Source organism: Poecilia latipinna, unplaced genomic scaffold (assembly GCF_001443285.1).
Source record: "Poecilia latipinna isolate Pla-1442-1.1 unplaced genomic scaffold, P_latipinna-1.0 Scaffold1359, whole genome shotgun sequence".
NCBI classification, from domain to species: Eukaryota; Metazoa; Chordata; class Actinopteri; order Cyprinodontiformes; family Poeciliidae; genus Poecilia; species Poecilia latipinna.
This window is the reverse complement of record NW_015113975.1, coordinates 42,085-60,192: the sequence shown is the minus strand read 5'-3', so window position 1 is coordinate 60,192 and position 18,108 is coordinate 42,085. Positions and strand designations below refer to the sequence as shown.

Below are 18,108 nucleotides of genomic sequence, written 5' to 3'. Positions count from 1 at the left end.
AGGCTTATTCATGTTTATGACGGTGTCATGTCAGTCTTATTCAACCCCCTTCAAATAAAGTGTTACCAAAATGTTTTATCATACAAAACTACCATAATATATAACCCTATGTTGATTCAGAGTAAAATACTTTCCTCATACAAAAACATTATGTAAACATAAGGACTTTGACGCAAACAAGTAAAGATAATTTTGGTGATCTGAACTGACCTTAAACCGGAAATGGTAAATGGCCTTGATAAAGTTTAGCATTTTATCAAGTCTAGAGGACCACAAAGTGTTTCACACTACATTCTGTCACCCACTCACACACATATTCACAAACTGATGGTGGCAAGTTATTTGACAGTGGCCACAGCTGCTGTCGGGTAGTCTGGCAGAGGGATGGCTGCCATGCACTGGCCCCACTGGGTCTTTCAACTGCCACCAGCAGGGTCTTGCCCAAGGACACAATGACAGAGGTGGATGGGATCAAACTAGATATCCAGCTATTCCAGGACAAACTCCTATCACCGTCGTCCCCAAGTGTTGTGTTGTATGATTTAGTCAGTGTATGTAAATTCATCCAACTTTAAAAACATTTGAATGAATGTGCATACCAAAAAAATATATATATATAAAGATAGATGAATAGATTGAAACTTACTTTTTGTGCCATTTTGATGTAGACCATTATTACATGATCGAATCTCAGTTTGGTTTATGGTGATGTTGGTTAATCTACAACATGTGGACGATGTTACATTTGCAACAGATCCCATACCTTGGAATGGAATAAACAATGTTGGCCACCAAAGGACAAAAATGCCAAAACACTTCATCCTGTAAAATGGACAATTATTTAGATACAAATCTCTGTGTATTTTAAAAATAGCCAATAAAATAGCTTAAAAGTTTAGAATTAAGACTATACAGCTCTTTAGTTTTCCAGTCTGCCATACAATTGTTGGTCACAGCAATTCACATGCCAATTCACAGCTTCGTAACCCTTGATGCAGTCTTAGCACGACGCTGAAGAAGAGCAAGGCAGACAATGGGGAAGCAATGGGGATGTCCTGTCAGCAGGGGTGTACTAACTTAGTTTCTGTTCCTCCACATTTTCTGTTTTTTTTTATGCAGATAGCTGCCCCAATCTGACCAAGGGCGACCGCTATAAACTGGCCCTAGTGCTGCAGTAGGCGGGCCAGCAATATCTTCTAGACTTCTTACAAATTACGTTTTATTGTTCAAACTGACCACAGCAGCCTTCGTTGGCTGACTTGATTAAGAAAGCTAGAAGGTCAATCAACATGGTGTGAATTTTTGAATAAAAATTGCTCCCATTTGTTTTTCAGAAAACTCTGTGATATTTGATATGAACTGTCAAGACTTCGTTCCTTTCAAGCCAGTCAAGACAACACCAGTTTACTTTAACTGTGTGCAGAATTGTTTATCTGTCTTCCTCTATTTATGCAATCAAAAAATATTAATACCCCTGACAGGTTCAGAATTGAAAATTTCTTATTGTAACACAAAGACTGATATTTTTTTTTACATTAAAAGACTGGAATCTCAAAGAGTAATAAAACAATGTAAAAGGAAAATTAACTGTGAATAAAAATTATGCATAATAATAACACTGCCGAGCAGCAGTCTGTTTTCAGGACTTCAGAATCGTAACTCTGAGAAAATAGTTAATGTGTGAACTGTCTTTTGATTTGTTTATCAAACTGAAATAAAACTATGCATTTTCTTAAAGAGTACCATCTTAGAAGATAAAACGTTTAGGTATAAAACCAGAAGTGCTGTTTGATATCCTTTAAAAAATATTTATCATAATTACACCAGACATGTAATCAGTTAAGGTAACTGCAGTTGGCAAAGCCCTGATTCAGACACAAAAACACTGTACTACATATAATTTCTGTACACTTTAAAAAAGTAGTTTGAGTCTGATATTTGTATACTAGTATATATCATTTTTTTTAATACAGGGTAAACATAAAGAGAAACATAACCTACCTCTGAACAGACAGGAGAGCAAGGTGTGTCTGAAATAGTTTGGATTCAACAGCTGTGGAGGAAGTGGATCTAAAATCATGTAAATCACATTTCATGTGAAGAAGTCAAAGCATTTAGAGAAGCAAATGTCTGCCAGTAACTAGTCTGTCCTGTTTTATTGGTAACAACTCAGATAGTGTATTCGCCATGAATGTTTGCTACTAATTTCAATAAAGAGATGGGGAAGGATAATGTTTTCACAGGATGTATAGATAAAATGGATTTCATGGCACTGCGGTGAGAAAAATACTTCACTATTCCCAACAGTAGAGGGCAGTAGTACATAAGACACATCAGTTTGTCACCGTCCAGCAGAAACCTTGCATCTCCATCTTTAGTCATTGTGTTTAATTTGTAACTCTTCACAACTGTTTGAGGTTTTAACGATACAGCTTTAGTGAGCACTATCACACAGTACTTGTTGCTTTGACCAAACAGGATGAATTTGCATTTAGATGAAAATGTTTCTTTATATTTCCTGAAAAGTTTCCATTTGTCTGACAGCAGCAGGTTAAAAGCTGTTCTGCTGGAACAATTAAAAATTTCGTCAATCCAAAAATCAATGTGTGCAGTACTGCTGTCACATAGGACTGGTTGGAATCAATATTTGTTCAGCTATTATATTTCTAGAGCCCTGCAATTATGCTGTGAATGAAAACATTTTTTATTTCTCCAAATTTTCCACAGGGTTTTATTTTTGTGATTGCAAAAATAAAACAGTTTTGAGGATACAGTAGGTACGGAATAAAGAGAAACATAACTGGATCCCCCTTTAAATTGTTTGCCCTTTGTTTCATTGCAGCTATTTGCTAAAATAAAAAAAAGTTAATATTATTTCTCAGGAATGTACTCTCAGCATTCCATCTTGACAGAAAAATACAAAAAAGTAGCAATTTTTGCAAATTTTTAAAAAAAGAAAAACTGAAATACCATATGGTCATAAGTATTCAAACTATTTGTGGCTGTAACCAGGAAAATGTTGGAAAATGTTCAAGAAGTTCAGGCTGGTTACTGAATTATGGGAGCGGTCACCAGGTCCAACACTGTTTAACTTTAGCCTATCTTACCAGCAGCCTTTATTTGCATTGTGTGTGACAGTATGAGCTCTGTGGTAGAACCACAATGAGGGGTGGTTTATGTCGAACTCCAGGTAATAGATTCACCTTCAAAATAATACTAAAATATTTCCAAACTAGGGAAAATATGCTATGTAAAAAAAAAAGTTGCATTTGTTTTTTCTATTTAGCAACTAATTTAAATGACTTTCAAAAAATTAAATCGAAGTCAACGATTTCATGTGTTCTACGTGTAGTTCATCTGTAATAATTGAATGGAACGCATCATTGGGTGCTTCGTGTATTATTAGTTTTTGGAAACATAAAAGACGCCATTTGGGGCAGCCTCGTTGTAAACTTACAACTCAGTCCGGTCCGACTTATTTTGAAAATCAAGAATACGTCATCAATGTATTTGACTTGACGCTCACGCGGTGCCGCTTGTACTCTCCCACCGGCTCCAGCAGGGTGACAGCGCAGACCCTGACTGAGGACAGGACCGAGAGCCACTGACCAGGAGGATTCCAGCCGGGAAAAGGGAAACTGGACATAAAAGCCAGGGGGAAGCGTAAATAAGCTCAAACGCATTTTGTTTTGCGTACTGTAACTAATTTATTTTTGCTCAGATGTCGCTAAAGCTATAGGAATTGGTGGTGAGCGCGGCGAACTATGTTTGTTTGTTTGTTTGTTTCAACTTTATCCAGGCAACTTCAGTATCTCTGCTCCCGAGGATTATCACGAGACCATGTTACTATATCAGTTGATTTTCAGCGTGGTTGCAAGACGCTGTTCACTTAAGTAACTAGGTAAAAATAATAATAATAATAATAATAATTTTAAAAAAAACGTACAAGAGGCACAAATTTCTCCCTTATTTACAAGACGAGCGCACGTTCCAAGCGGTGACTTTGTTGTGGAATACATGGGGTGCGCGCTCACGTGCTCAACCCCTATTACAGATAAGAGCACAATAGCAACATTCTGGTGAAGGTGTAGCTGTCCGGACTCACGAGTCAACATCTCAGAGAAACACTGAAACGTAACCATGGAGCGTCTTCTCGGGATACAAGAGCTCTCCTGAAGACTGCGCGAGCGTATAGGAGAAAGTTGAAGTAAGATTTATCCGCATAAGTTAAGACACCTTTGTGGCTGAACCCCTGAGAAGCATCGCTCATTTTCCCGGATCATGGCCGTCTCCTCACGGGACAGCTGCTTCTGGTTGCTCTGGAGACGGACCCTGCTCGCGCTGTGGCTGTGCACGATGGGAGCGCGTGGAGCGGAAGATGAAAGTGGCTTCAATGCCGAGGTAAAACTCAGCTATTACTGATTAGTGATTACTGACTCTGTAAATGAGAGAGCATTCGAGTCACAGAAAGAGTCGGCAATTTAACCTGTTTAGCCAAAGAATCACATGTGGTCTGATACAAAACATTGTTTTAAGGCTTCGGATACGGTCAGAAGCCTATTGTCTCTAATAATAGAGGTATAACCGGAGTCTGTTTAGCAGTGTAGCTAATAACAGTTTGAGCACACAGTCATAAACAATATCTTGTGAAAGTATTCATGCCTCTTTGTCTTATTCACATTTTATTACGAACACAAACTTAGTTGTGTTTTGTTTGTGTTTTATATGTGGCAACACATGGTTTGAATTTGTTTTTACAAATCTAAATCTGAAAAGTGTGTGGTGTATTTGAATTCACACTAGTTTGTAGATCCACCTTTCACTGCAATTCCAGTTGTAGGTGCTTTGGGTGTGTCTCTACCAGGTTCACACATTTTGGGACATAAATGTTTATTTTTTAGTAAAGGAGAGTCTTTGCAAAAATAAATAAATTACATCTGTGAGTCTTGAAAATTTTTCAAGTAGATTTAGGTCTGGACCATTCTAAATCAAACATATGAATTGATCTAAATCAGTACATTATGAGCCTTCATATAAGTCCAAAAAATAGCATCCATCTGTCTTTCCATCCACTCAATCCCCCCACACCATGGTTCTTCCACCACCACGTAGATGTTTCTTTTCTGGGTGATGTTACCAAACATAATGATTGTCATATTGAACAATAAAAAAGTTAAATTCTGGTCTTATCTTATCTAAAGTCCTTCTTCCAAGCGTTTGGTGTGTCAATGTGGTTTGTGGCAAACTTTAAATTGGACTGCTTCCAGCTTTGTCTCACAGTTGTTACCTTAATTGACACATTTGTGGATTCCTTAGCCAACAGATTGTCCCACCTGAGCTGTTGATCGCTACATCTCCTACATAAGTTGCTTATTCGTTCATTTCTCCACTTTTAGTGATTAGACATGTTCGGGCTCGGTTTTCTGCTTTAGAATGTCTTTCTGTCTTTCTTCAGACAAACAGGATGTTTTTCAACAACAGAAATTATGTTTCACTTTGCACCCATTGATAAAAAGATCATTTAGGAGTGTTTAGTAGATACAAAGGCATCAAGTCTGGGCTTGAAGCAGCACCTCATGCACTGTTGTTGGAGTCAGTTTCACAGTTTTCCATCTTGCTTGTTTGTTCTGAGAGTTAAGCCACAGAGATGATGGCTGACAGCGCAGCTAATAGGAAGGCGATCGGTGCTGGAGCTTTTCTGTGTTATTTGACAGAGGGATAAAGACAGACTGGCAGACTTCCCGGTCATTGTAGGTGAGCATGCCTGACAAACTAAGTGACCTGGGGATCAGGTTGTCAGTCTTGTTACAGCTTTATCTGTTTGGCTATCAACAAACCAGAGTGTGCAAATGTGCTCAGCTAAGACACAAGACAAAAGCTATGAGATAAATGAGATATTTCCAAACTTTTGTGGCTAAATGCAAAGGTTTGTGAGGCAGCTGGTGTGACCCCTCGTGACCTTTTGGACAACTGGAATGATTTGGAATATAAACAGTACTGAGGTCTGTCAACATCTTGAGTCAACTTTTTCTACACAGTTTTGATCATTTTTTGTGTGTGTAAAAATTGAGCTAGTTCTTTAATAGGATAAGATTTTAAAATTGAGTTTAATCAGAAATTTCCCTAAGCATATCTTTTCACAGCCACATACCACTTGGACTATGTCCACACTAATGAGCTCATATTTTTAGCTCCGTTGAACCACAGAGTTCTCCTGAGAGACATACACTTTTCACCACAACCTGGACTGATCATGCCGTGGTTTATACTGTCTAAAATGATCCAAATTGAATAAAAAACCACGTCTCCACACATTTTCTAAAAAACAAATAAGTAGTGTCGTTTCTCTTCTCCTGATCTGTTCTTTTCTCAGTCTGCTTTGTGCTTGATGCCACCTGTTGAACGTGAATAACATCCATGTTGGTGCATGCAGTCCATCTAGTCATAAAAATCGTACTGCCATGGCTTCGACTTTTCAAGTTGAGCTAATCTGTCTGGAAGAAGCACACTTAGTCGGGGCTCAGACGGCGGTATTTTCAAAAGTTAGACACAGCTAGCTTAGAACCAACCCATTCCTCCTCCCTCCTGAGGTGTTTGTTGATTTGATCAAATCGTCAACTTTGCCTGAATTCACTCCACATGATTTATTCCACTGTGTCATTAATGGTGTTTCCCATTACATCACAGGCTTGATAGCATACTAAAGTGTAGGTGTTAACCAGTCTTTTTTTTCCATATGGTAGGCTACATGATGGTGAGGCATTTTATCCATGGTTACTCCATACTGCAATATTTGATTGCATATTGGTAAGCTTATTGACTAAGGAAATATATGACATTTAATCTTCTTACCATGTAGAAATTGTTCACTTTAAATCTGTGAATACACTGATGGCTGCCAGTCCTTATGATTGACGGCTGGTATCCATCACTGTCTTCTTTCCTCATTAAAAGGTTTACAATAAAAGAACAAGTGTAGGAGTCCTTGCCTGTTTGTGCAGCCAGCATATCACCATTTTTACAGTAAAATCAGCTAAATAAAAGCAACATGAGGCTACCAGTTCTGTTTTTGACAAGCTTTTCAGGAGTTGACGCTTGTATAGGCTGTTTCAAGGTCAGTTATTGAAGTGCATGATATCACGTGCAAAGGGTCAACACTGAGAGTTGACCCTTTCTGAAGTTGGTATGTGCTTCAGAACTTTGACACATAATATTTTTAATATATTAGTGGTTCTGATAAGTTATGTAACATTTTTTTCTGTTTTGGCTCAGGAGAACTAAAGGAGGTAAACTCTCAGGCCCAAATTCAAGAAAAAAACCACTACCGTTTTCCAGTCCTTAACACAGCCGAGTTTAGGTAGATTCCAGCCAATGTTGGCACACTGCAGCATCAATGAATTCAGCGAGAGAACCTGGATCAACATCATCATCATCATTAGCTGCCTCAGAATTTAAATAAGTTGAAAACTCCTTTCTTTCAAAGCAGACTACATTGAACATAAACAAAACAAGTGTTAGATAGTTTTACATCTTCACTGAAAATCCTACATACAGTTTATTCATGATCTTCAGACTGTGCCTTGGCCTGAAATCCCAACTCCTACTCTGTCTGGACAAAAAGGATGAAGTGGGAGGTTAAAAGCACCGAGTGAACAGAGAGGGATTATTAGAAAATCAGCGAGACCTCAACATAAGAAGGATAGACATCACTTTAAGAGTATAATAAATAAGTCTTAGAAAGAAGGATGAAGTGTCATAAATGATGGGGATGGTGGCGGATCATCTCAGCTGCGGAGCATGTGACAGTTGAATGTGACAGCTGTTCTTAAGTTGGATGCACGTGCCGTGCTCAGGCAGGCCGGGCCTGCGACTCTGAGGCACTGAGGAAACACAATGGAGCCCGTTGTCTGCTGCAGCAGAGCTGGGGCAGAACGGCGATGAGCGAGCACACACGGAAACATGGACGTGATAAGAGCAGCTTGAATAAAGTGGATGTGAACATGCAGGTTTCAGCAGTGGGAGCAGAGTAAGGACGATTAACTGGTGACTTATTGCTGCAATAGACGACTTCCTCAGTCTGTAACCTCTTTGTTTCTGGTATCTGCAACATGCCCACTCCTTACATTCCAGCAAAAGCCCTACTACTCCCAAGTGACTGCCGATCCCCACGTCCCCAAATACTCACATCACTGTAGCAACGAGATGGGGCAGAGGAATGCTAACTTTAGTAGGACATTTTTTTTAAATGAGACATACTATATCAGCAATATTGATACACACTGTCTCCATATCGTATGGCAGTATATTAACAAACAATAGACACTGTCTTCATCCACAACTCAAACATCTACAGCTTCTTGAGTCTTTGTGCATGGAGTTTGTGTGGGTTCTCTCTGGGTACTCCGGCTTCCTCCCACAGTCCAAAAACATGACTGTTAGGTTAATTGGTCTCTCTAAATTCCTCCTAGGTGTGAGTGTGTGCATGGTTGTTTGTCCTGTCTGCCTCTGTGTTGCCCTGCGACAGACTGGCGACCTGTCCAGGGCGTACCCCGCCTCTCGCCCAAAACGTTCACTGGAGATAGGCACCAGAACCTCTTCCAACACCACTGGTGACAAGGGTGTACAGAAAGCAACATGGATGTAGTGATGACATGCTCCATCCATTCACTAAGCAGACTGATGTTTTGGGAGCTGTATGTCAAATAGGCGGCTGTACTAATTTCACTCACAACAGAAGGTTAAACAAACTTAGCAGGAGGGAAATTACCTTTATTAAGCAAAGAATAAAATCACTAACGGTGGATTTTACGAGTTGTTTAACTTTTAGGGCACGACTCACTTATGTTGGTTCTATTCCAGCTGTGCAATTTCAAACTTTCAATAATTTAAATAAAAGAAGAAAAAGCATTAAGACACTACTAAAACAGTTACCAACATGGCAGATAGTTCGGATAAAAAGGAAGACAAACTTTCTTATTTATGACTAATATGTTATAATAAGCAGAAGAAAAGATTTTTGCAAAACTGTTTATGGTCCTCACTTCCAGAAAACAGAAATTGTAGCAGTTACATTTACATTTGTGTGATCAGTTGGAAAGTTCACCAAGCGAGCTAACTGCTACACCGATTGATGACAATAAACTATTTTGATTGATTAATACGTTTATTACCACAGACAGTTAAATGTTCTCTTGAGCACTAAAACCAGACTTGTTCTTACCCTTGATGTGCATTTCAGGGAAAATCAGAAAATGGAACTAATGAAATTGTCATCTTGTTCCTGGCCTGCCTGTGTTTCTCCCTCACCACTCCAATCCATCCTCTCAGTAAGACTTGCATGTCTGAGACATGGCAGCAGACCAAGTCTCAGAATAAAAGCTCTGTTAGGATCTTGGCTGACATTGTGGTGGACACACACACACACACACACACACACACACACACACACACACACACACACACACACACGCACACATATTTATGCACACAGTCTCCACACTGGCAGGTTTTACAACTCCTTGTATATTGCTGGGCCTGTTTTTGGCAGGTAGACTCAAGGACTCTTTGAAAGACCATTTAATAGACAAGACCGGGTGGGCGCACACGCAGCTGCAAGGCCATTCTCTTTTCTCAGATAGTTTTGTATTCAGCCCAGCTGATGATGAAGGGTAAGCGTCCAGACTGAGGTGCTTTAATGATTCTGATGAGGGAGGCGGGGTTCAGGGGCTCCAGACATATTTCTTTCTCTGCAACCCTGCCCTTGTATCTGACAGCAGATAAGCGCCGTGATGAGACCAATCAGCATCAGATGCTGCAGGGATCCACTGGTACATACACCACACATGCTGTAAATACCAACAGTTATGTGGAAAGTTAGCTTTTTCATTAGGTGTTACCCCCAGCAGTCAGACAAACATGTAGGCGATCTAAGATGTAATTTGTGTCTTAGGGTGTTTTCACACCTGACGCATTCTCTCTGCTTCAAATGGACCAGAGTTTGTTTCCCCCGTTGGTGCAGAGCTTTTGTGCAGGTATCTTAAAGCTGCTTTAAGTATTTTTCATAAGTATGTAACTTATGAAAAATACTTTTTTATATATTTGTTGAAACAACATTACAATATGGTATTAGACAATCTGTGAAAAAAAAATATGTCTCCTCTGTCTTCTCCCAGTGCTAACTAGGAACACCAGTCAGAGTCCAGAGGCAGGTCTTAGCGCTGCCATTCACAATCTCATGTGTCGCTGCTCTTTCGCCCCCTTGCTATCTGCTACCGCTACAGTTTCTCTGTATTAGCAGATACTTTTGAAAATGCTCCGGGTAGTTAGCATGGCTACAGTTGACAGCGGATAAACAGTTTCCTGTAACAGTAATTTGTTTCTCCGTCATCAGCACATTTAGCAGTGAGGACATTAGTTTGATTCACAGCGTTAAGGCAGCACTAAGTCACAAATTTTGAAACTCAGAAATAGTTTTTCTAAAAAATTTCTGAAATTAATCTCAATTTCTGAGTTTTTTTCTAGCAAATCTTCTACTTTTGAAACATAGAAATGTCTTTGTTTTTTATAGAAATGTCTGCGATTAATCTAAACATTTCTGAGTTCTTAGGCGGAAATGTATTTCTCTTTTTTTTCTATGGATAGTGACCCTTTATGGCATTGCAGATTTCTGCTGACTGGACATGGTCTAAACTTCTTTATCTTAAGTCCTAGGTGGGTTAGGGTCACTTCCAGTTCAACCCTCAGCACACTTCTTCATGCTCCAACACACACACACACACACACACACACACACACACACACACACACGCGCACACAGGAGAACAGTTGACATAAGATAAAGAGAAGGTCTAACAGTTACAAAATATTCTCTGGTGTTTATGACTTTGTTAAAGAGAATAAAATCACTTATGGAAGAACTGCAATAATTGACGATCAACCTGTAAATAAAACTTGTGAGAAAATGAATCGGAGGTGAAGCAGCAGCTCCAACAAAGTATGACTGCCTTTCTACACAAATATGTATGAATGGCTGACCTTTGGAAGTGCCTCAAGTTAAATACTTTGTTTCCTGAGGCCCAACGCTGTTAACCTTCATCCTAACCAAGAATTATAACACACAGCATCCTGAAGGTAACGGCCTTTTAAAACCCACTTTTAAAAAGTTTGGTTTTTCATCAGAATCGTCTGCAGCAGTAATGGATGAAGTCATCCATTCAGTCGTTTCTTTTGAACTGCTTATCCCTTAACTACCTCAGAGGCTCTCTGAGACTTTTGCTTAAAAGCCTAACAGAATAAAGGAGGTCAAAGGTCAGGGTTAGGGAGCACTCCTATGGTTTGAGCAATACATAAAGAAAGCTGTGAGGAAATTTCTATGTAGCTAGTAAATTTACCTATATGTAAAAATTAAAGATCATAAAATGTTTTTTGTTAGGGTTTTTTATTCTGAAAGTTTTTTTCTATTTTCAGCTTTACAAGGGGAAAAAACTAACTTTTTTTTAGTTTGAAAAATTAAGGTAAATAGCCCACTTAAAAATATAAAGCTCCTACTTTGAGATTAAAAAATCCCATTTAAGTTACTTTTAAATAATTTTACCATTCAATTTTAGATATTCTATGCAGAAACAAACATGTAGAGGAACCACCCATTCTTATTGCTTTTATAGTTTAAAAAATAATAATGGGAATTTTTATGGAGTTCACTGTAGGATGTGTAAATAATTAATCAAAATTAAACACATTTTAATCAAAAACCATGTAAAACAATATTTAATTCAATAAATCCTTTTGAACGATAAATTATTGAATAAATAGACATATGCTCTCAACACCAAAGATATTTAGTGTTTTTAATCTGCTATGTTAATGATTGAAACATCAGGTGCAAAGTGTTAGTTGACCTTTGTTTTTTAATGTCTATCACAGGTCATCCAGTTTCAGCTGCTTTACTCACATACCAGAGTGTTGCTTCAGTAGGAGAAAAGTTATGTTTCCACAACTGTTTGATCTTTTTTTGTGAATGGAAAGATTTTTTTTTCTGCAAGGGTAGAAATGTGTAGTAGTCCTGATATATCCAATTGATTGGCAATGTGCAACAACAGGTGAAGGCAGGGATGTGCTGCAGGTGCAGAAAACTCCAAACACTCCTTTTCTTGAAGCCATCTTGTTAAATTCACTAAAAACTTAAAGAATTGAATAAATAGACATATGAACTCAACACAAACTCAACATTTTAGCCCTCTTGAGCTACATTGGTAACACTTACGTAGTATGATTAGAGACCTTTCTTGTTGAGCACATGATGTATTTATAAAAACATGACCTTCATGTTGCGTTTGTTGTCCCGAACTGCTGGGAAAAGACGAAAGTTTGGTGTTGGACATTGGTCATCTGTCAGACTCTACAGTGATTGGTCAGTTAGGCATGATATTACACCAGTTACAGTGTAGAGGTTGGTGTAATGGAAGGAGAACACATGCAGGCGAAGCGTTATGTTGCTGTGAGGGTTTGTGAAGCTCAGGTCGGATGTTACTGACTTGACAGATATTTTTAATTTGATCCCCCAGGAAGGAGTTGGTAATACCACTTCCTCTCTGCTGCACACCTTCCCCTTTGACCTTTCCATAACACTGAGCATATTGAATTTCAATAGACTGCAGGAACTGAAGAGGGAAAAAAGGGAGAATTAAATCAAAGGGGGTTTTCCTTGGAGGCTTTATTGAGTGAGGTTTTTTTTTTTTTTTTTTTTGTCTGGAATGGTTTCACCCTCACCAGCCCGTTTGTGAAGCAGCACAGATATGTGATCAGAGCACTTAGACTGAAAGAGCAGAGTTTGTTCCATGGCCTGAAAGGAGTGGGTAAGTAAATACAGACCTTCATCACTGTCTTCTGTGAAAGATGGGTGTGTTTCTGAGGCCTGCACAGCTTTCTGTTTTATTCTTTTTCACACCACCACTGGGTGTGTGTCCATGTGTAAGACTATGTTACTGTCCCAGCCGTATGTTTGGGCTTTCTGCAGGAGAGTAAGTGCATGCCCCTGCCGTATTGGGTTTCTGTAGAACAGGTGGGGCAGACTTTGCGTCATCTGTGATTGGGTCAAGTATCACAGCTTCTCCCTCATATCTGTCAGTCCCACCAAACCCCCACCAGCCCTCCTACAGATTCCCACAGTGCAGTGGGCCTCACTCTGTTACAGTCAGTACGTCCAATGCAACCCAATGTCAATCTGTTTTCTACAAGTGAGAACCAGAAAGTGTGTTTTGCATTTGCATTGAACTCTCTACTAATAGTCAACACGCTTTAGAATCCTTTGTTGCAATAACAACAGAATTTTGTACCATATTTGCTGAAGAGAGGATCCATGAACAACAACTTTGAAGTTCAGCCAGGTTCTTAATGGGATTTTGATCTGGACTGCGCAATTCCAACACACATTTATGTTTTTATCTAAAATTTTACATAGTTGCTCTGGTTGTGTGTTTGGGCTTTTTTGTGCAAGAGGCTAAAAAAACCCTAGCCATATATTTCAGATTTTTATTTATTACAACATTTTGAATTGCTATGTGTTGTTAAAGTTCAAAAACTTTATGTCTTCCAAATGCATATTTTAAAAAGTGTGACTCTTTATAGTAACATTTGGAATGGCCCCTCCCTTCTGGATGATCATTTTTCTACCTCAGCAGGAATATTTCCTTTTCAGTTCACAGTCAGGCGTTTCTTTGTGTTGGTCTAAGTTCCAATAAAAAAAAGGGGTGTGTTATGATTACATAAGTGTTTATGGAGCAGAAAATTCTGACAACGACATATTGTGATCCGCTCACTTTGTAAAACTCTTTGGCTTAACAGGCTCAGAGGAAAATGTGTCTGGATGAACACTAAGGATCAGACAATAATTACAAATGTATTTCTCTTCTTTACGTCTAGTCATGGCTGAGGATGTATGGGTACCTACCCCAGGCCAACCGACAGATGTCCACCATGCGATCAGCTCAGATCCTGTCCAACGCTGTCAGTGACATGCAACGCTTCTACGGTCTGGAGGTCACCGGTCAGATGGACGCTCAAACCATCAGGTCAGCACTGACAGCTCTATACACACAGACCTTCTCATTCACAAAAACACATGAACCATTGGTTGACTTGGCTGTACGGTGGAAGCATGAAAGTACAACTACAACGTCGGGGACTTGAAGAAAACATAGCAGGGCTTGTAACGTCATGCTCCCTTTCATCTTCTCACTTGGGTCCTCCATATTTGAAAAGCTCTCCTTCCTGTTTCTGATTTCTTTGAACCTGCTCAGCGCCATGAAGAGACCCCGCTGCGGTGTGCCTGACAAGTTCGGAGGGCAGATCAAAACCAACGTGCGTCGGAAGCGTTACGCGCTCACTGGACATAAATGGAGCAAGAGCCATCTCACTTACAGGTAACAGAAAGAAACTGACTGCTTTAGTGCAGCGAATTCCACAGTCACTTCAGAGTTTTCTTTTACTTCTCTAATCTGACTAAATCACTCTTTCTACCTCTTCGTGCCCCTTCAGCATTCAGAACTACACTCCTAAAATCGGAGAGTACAACTCATACGAGGCCATCCGGCGAGCCTTCAGGGTCTGGGAGGGAGTCACTCCGCTGACCTTTGATGAAATCCCCTACCAGGAAATCAAATATGGACGCCGAAAGGAGCCGGACATCATGATTTTCTTCGCTTCGGGTTTTCACGGAGATAGCTCTCCTTTTGACGGGGAGGGTGGCTTCCTGGCTCACGCCTACTTCCCTGGACCCGGGATGGGAGGGGACACACACTTTGATGCTGATGAACCTTGGACCATTGGGAACCACAATGTGCAAGGTAATAAATCACGGACTTTAAGGATTTTAGTCATAATGTCTCGTAAACATGATGACCACTTGTAGGTTTGTGCTTTACCAGAGGCATGAAACTGAAAACAAATTCTAAGTTCAAACCTCCAGCATGGATGGGAGGATTCTCTCCATTTTTCTGACATATGTGGTCCATGCTGGTTCACAAGCTTACGTATTGTTTATTACAACAAAATGTAACGTCAATATCTGACAAAATTATGCTTCGCCTAGCATGGTTGATTCACTCCAAACCAGTAGATGGAAACACACCTAACTCACATTTTTCCTTTTTTTTTGTTTTTGCAACCTTTCAAAAGTTTACTTCAAACTCATGACTGGATGGTAACACAGATTGTGACTAATCCGCACCACTGTTCCTGGAGTTCCTTATTGCGTTGCCAATTCATATTTTTTGTGTAAAAATCATGGCTACCAAACCATTAATTCAGAGGGTTGCGGTCTAAAACGCAGAAAAGTTTCAGATTCTTTTCCACTTTCAAGGACTTAAATCAAAGTCTAACCCTTACCTCGTCTCCTTTAAGCTGTCATATTGTCATCGACACAACCCCTAAAACTAATTACATTTCCTGACGCAGATACCAAATCTAGCCTCATGCAGAGCTTGGGGCTTAGAGATTCTTATTTGGGTTTGTGTGCGCTTGTGTGTGTGTGGGATGTTTCAGAGCTGATCACAGGGACGGTGGAACGCCACAGTAAGTGGGAGAGTGTTCCACCCGGGGGGATCTGCAGACCGCTCCCCTTGTTGGGCCACGCTACTTAAACAGCTTTAAAGCAAAGTACAACCAAATTACTATCTGCCTTGACACACACACGCACACACACACACATGCGCACACACACGCATACACACATTTAATTATGAAATGTTTGCTGCCTTCCAGGAGCGTTATGGATGAAAAGCAGTGCATTTTCAGAAAGCGTGAGCCTTCTGAGCTGAAGTTGATCCAGAACCTGATTGTGACAGTTTTAATGTGAACACACGCAGAGCCATTTAATAAGCTACAATGTTATTGAAGTCCATTTATTTTATGAACTTTATCACCGAGTGAAACACATTACATAGATTAATTAGACACAAATGGATATTTGAAAACCTTTACTTCTGTGAATTAAGATGATTTTCCACTTATAGTTGATAAAAAACATGACATTTAAAAGTAGAATATAACATCAGACCAATAAAAACAGAAATGTGGGGTTAATAAAAAATATACCTAATACCTGTTGTAGTTTTCAAAAGGTACTTTCAATCTGACAAACGAGACTCATCGTGTCATATATTCCTATTTATTGAATATGACTGTAGCTTATTTTTTTTTTCTTTTTGGGTCCTGCAGTAATTTAGATAATATTGAATGTTATACCAAATTAACAGTTTCCTCAAACCCTATGTTTTACAGAGATAAGAAAAATGAAACTTAAGGTTTAAACAGCAGAGGGTGAACCTCAGTTTGTTCCCTGTTGAAGAGTCCTGGCCACAGAGTGAGCTCTCAAAGTGTTTTCAAAAGTGAATAATGGTGTTATTAAATCAAAGATTAGAGGTGTGAACCTTGTGATGCACAGTGTGACTGATCAGCCCTGCTGGTTTGAACCAAACAACTCTTCCTTTTCATCCAAAAATCCCACGCAGACATCACACAGCTCACTGCTTTTGTACAGCAGGACCAGTATTGGCAAAACGAGCAGCAGGCTTGGAAGGTCGGATTTGGTTGTCAAGGTGTCGCTTCAGCCTTTTGAACTCTGAGAACCCGTTTTTTTTTTTTTTTTTTTTTTTTTTTTTGACAAATACACTTCTTAAAGGCAAACTGATCTACAGGGAGTTAAAATACAACACCGCTGATAAACACCTCACCAGGGTCAGCAAAAGCTTCATTTGCTTCACTTTCAGCACTTTTTAAATCTTTCTTTTTCTCCAGCTGAATGGCGTCTTTTAGTTACCTCACAAATGCAGTTTTATCTGCTCTCTCTATTCATAAAGATTTATAAAGACATCTCAAAAAAAGATAAAAAGAACATTTAACCTCATTGGAAGGTTTGTACTATCACTCATTCCTCCGCCTTAGCTTTGCTGTTAAGCTGTGGTGAAATTCATCTTTCATTTGCTCGATGGTAATTCTGACACACAGAACACACACATTGCTTTCAGAAATGGGATTAAGCAGGAACATTAGCTGAAACTTTTACAACAAATTTTAGCTACGGTAAGATGATGTGTTCTGGCTGCACGTATTTTGCACGTGTTTGCCACTTATTTGAGCAGTTTGGATCTGCTTTTGAACAAATTCATGACTTGCACAGCTTCAAAATTCCTACAGGACTAGTACATGTCACGCTGTGTGACAGTAAGTCCTATCAGAGTGCACAATAGAAGATGCCAGGCTGCTTGCCTTGCTGCTACGTTACTATCATTCAGACAGATTCCACTGACACGCGGGTCCACCCATAGACAGCAGGCTGCGGATGCTAATGTACTTATTATTAGAGTCAGACAGTGAGAAAGGGCGAGAAGGAGGCAGAGGGAAAGGAGATGGCAGCGGAAGTGAGGGAAAGAGGACAAGAATTAGCTTGGTTGGAGCAGCAGTGACACTGCAGGATTTTCCTAGAAAATATCAAACACTGATATTTGTCATTTGCGATCTTTAACTTTCTGTGGTTGTCACAGTAAATGACAACAGGCCTTCGGCTCAAAACGAGAGATTTTCTTTCCCAATGCGATACTTTGCATGCAATGAGCAGACAGGTTCTGACAGACGCCTTTAGCTGCCAGTTACGGGCAATAAATGGAAATAAATTTAGGACCAATTTCTGGTTGTAACGACATGTAAAACGAAACAGTTTCTCATTATGAGGAGAAACTTTCTCCATAGCAACCGACCAGCTTTGCAAAACACCTGGTGAGACCTAGCACCACCTTCAAGATGCAGCTCCTCCTCAGAGCTGTAGCTTCCAAGCTTCCACCTCACAGATCAGCCTTCCTACTTCCTCATTCAGCTCCTTCAGACTAGCCAGCAGCAATTAGCAAACACCTGGTGGAACTGCACATCTGCTGAGCTCATTATAGCAGCTACTTCAGTGCAGCCTTGATAAAAATGTTGATAAAGGGTTAATAGAGGAGCCATGTTATGATGACTTCATGAAGGCGGAGCTTCAGAAAGAGCAGGCGTTTATAAAGAGTCAGAGGCAAAAATGTCAAAGCGTTAAATTAGGAGGTAGAGAGTCTTTAATGTCAT

General features: G+C 39.7%; 1 protein-coding gene and 1 long non-coding RNA gene across 2 annotated transcripts in view; one reads left to right on the top strand and one right to left on the bottom strand.

Annotated features, from left to right (window-relative positions):
* The window catches only part of LOC106961995 (uncharacterized), a 14,330-nt gene extending 4,881 nt beyond the window's left edge, over positions 1–9,449 (bottom strand). Inside the window, exon 1 of the long non-coding RNA XR_001427876.1 lies at positions 9,221–9,449. This is a non-coding gene — a long non-coding RNA (uncharacterized LOC106961995). The remainder of the gene's footprint in view (positions 1–9,220) is intronic.
* Positions 3,545–18,108, top strand: part of mmp15b (matrix metallopeptidase 15b) — a 32,179-nt gene continuing 17,615 nt past the window's right edge. The window contains exons 1-4 of the mRNA XM_015056132.1: positions 3,545–4,401; positions 13,921–14,069; positions 14,298–14,420; positions 14,536–14,843. Of these exons, the coding sequence (XP_014911618.1) occupies positions 4,282–4,401; positions 13,921–14,069; positions 14,298–14,420; positions 14,536–14,843 (700 nt within the window). The 5' untranslated portion in view covers positions 3,545–4,281. The remainder of the gene's footprint in view (positions 4,402–13,920; positions 14,070–14,297; positions 14,421–14,535; positions 14,844–18,108) is intronic.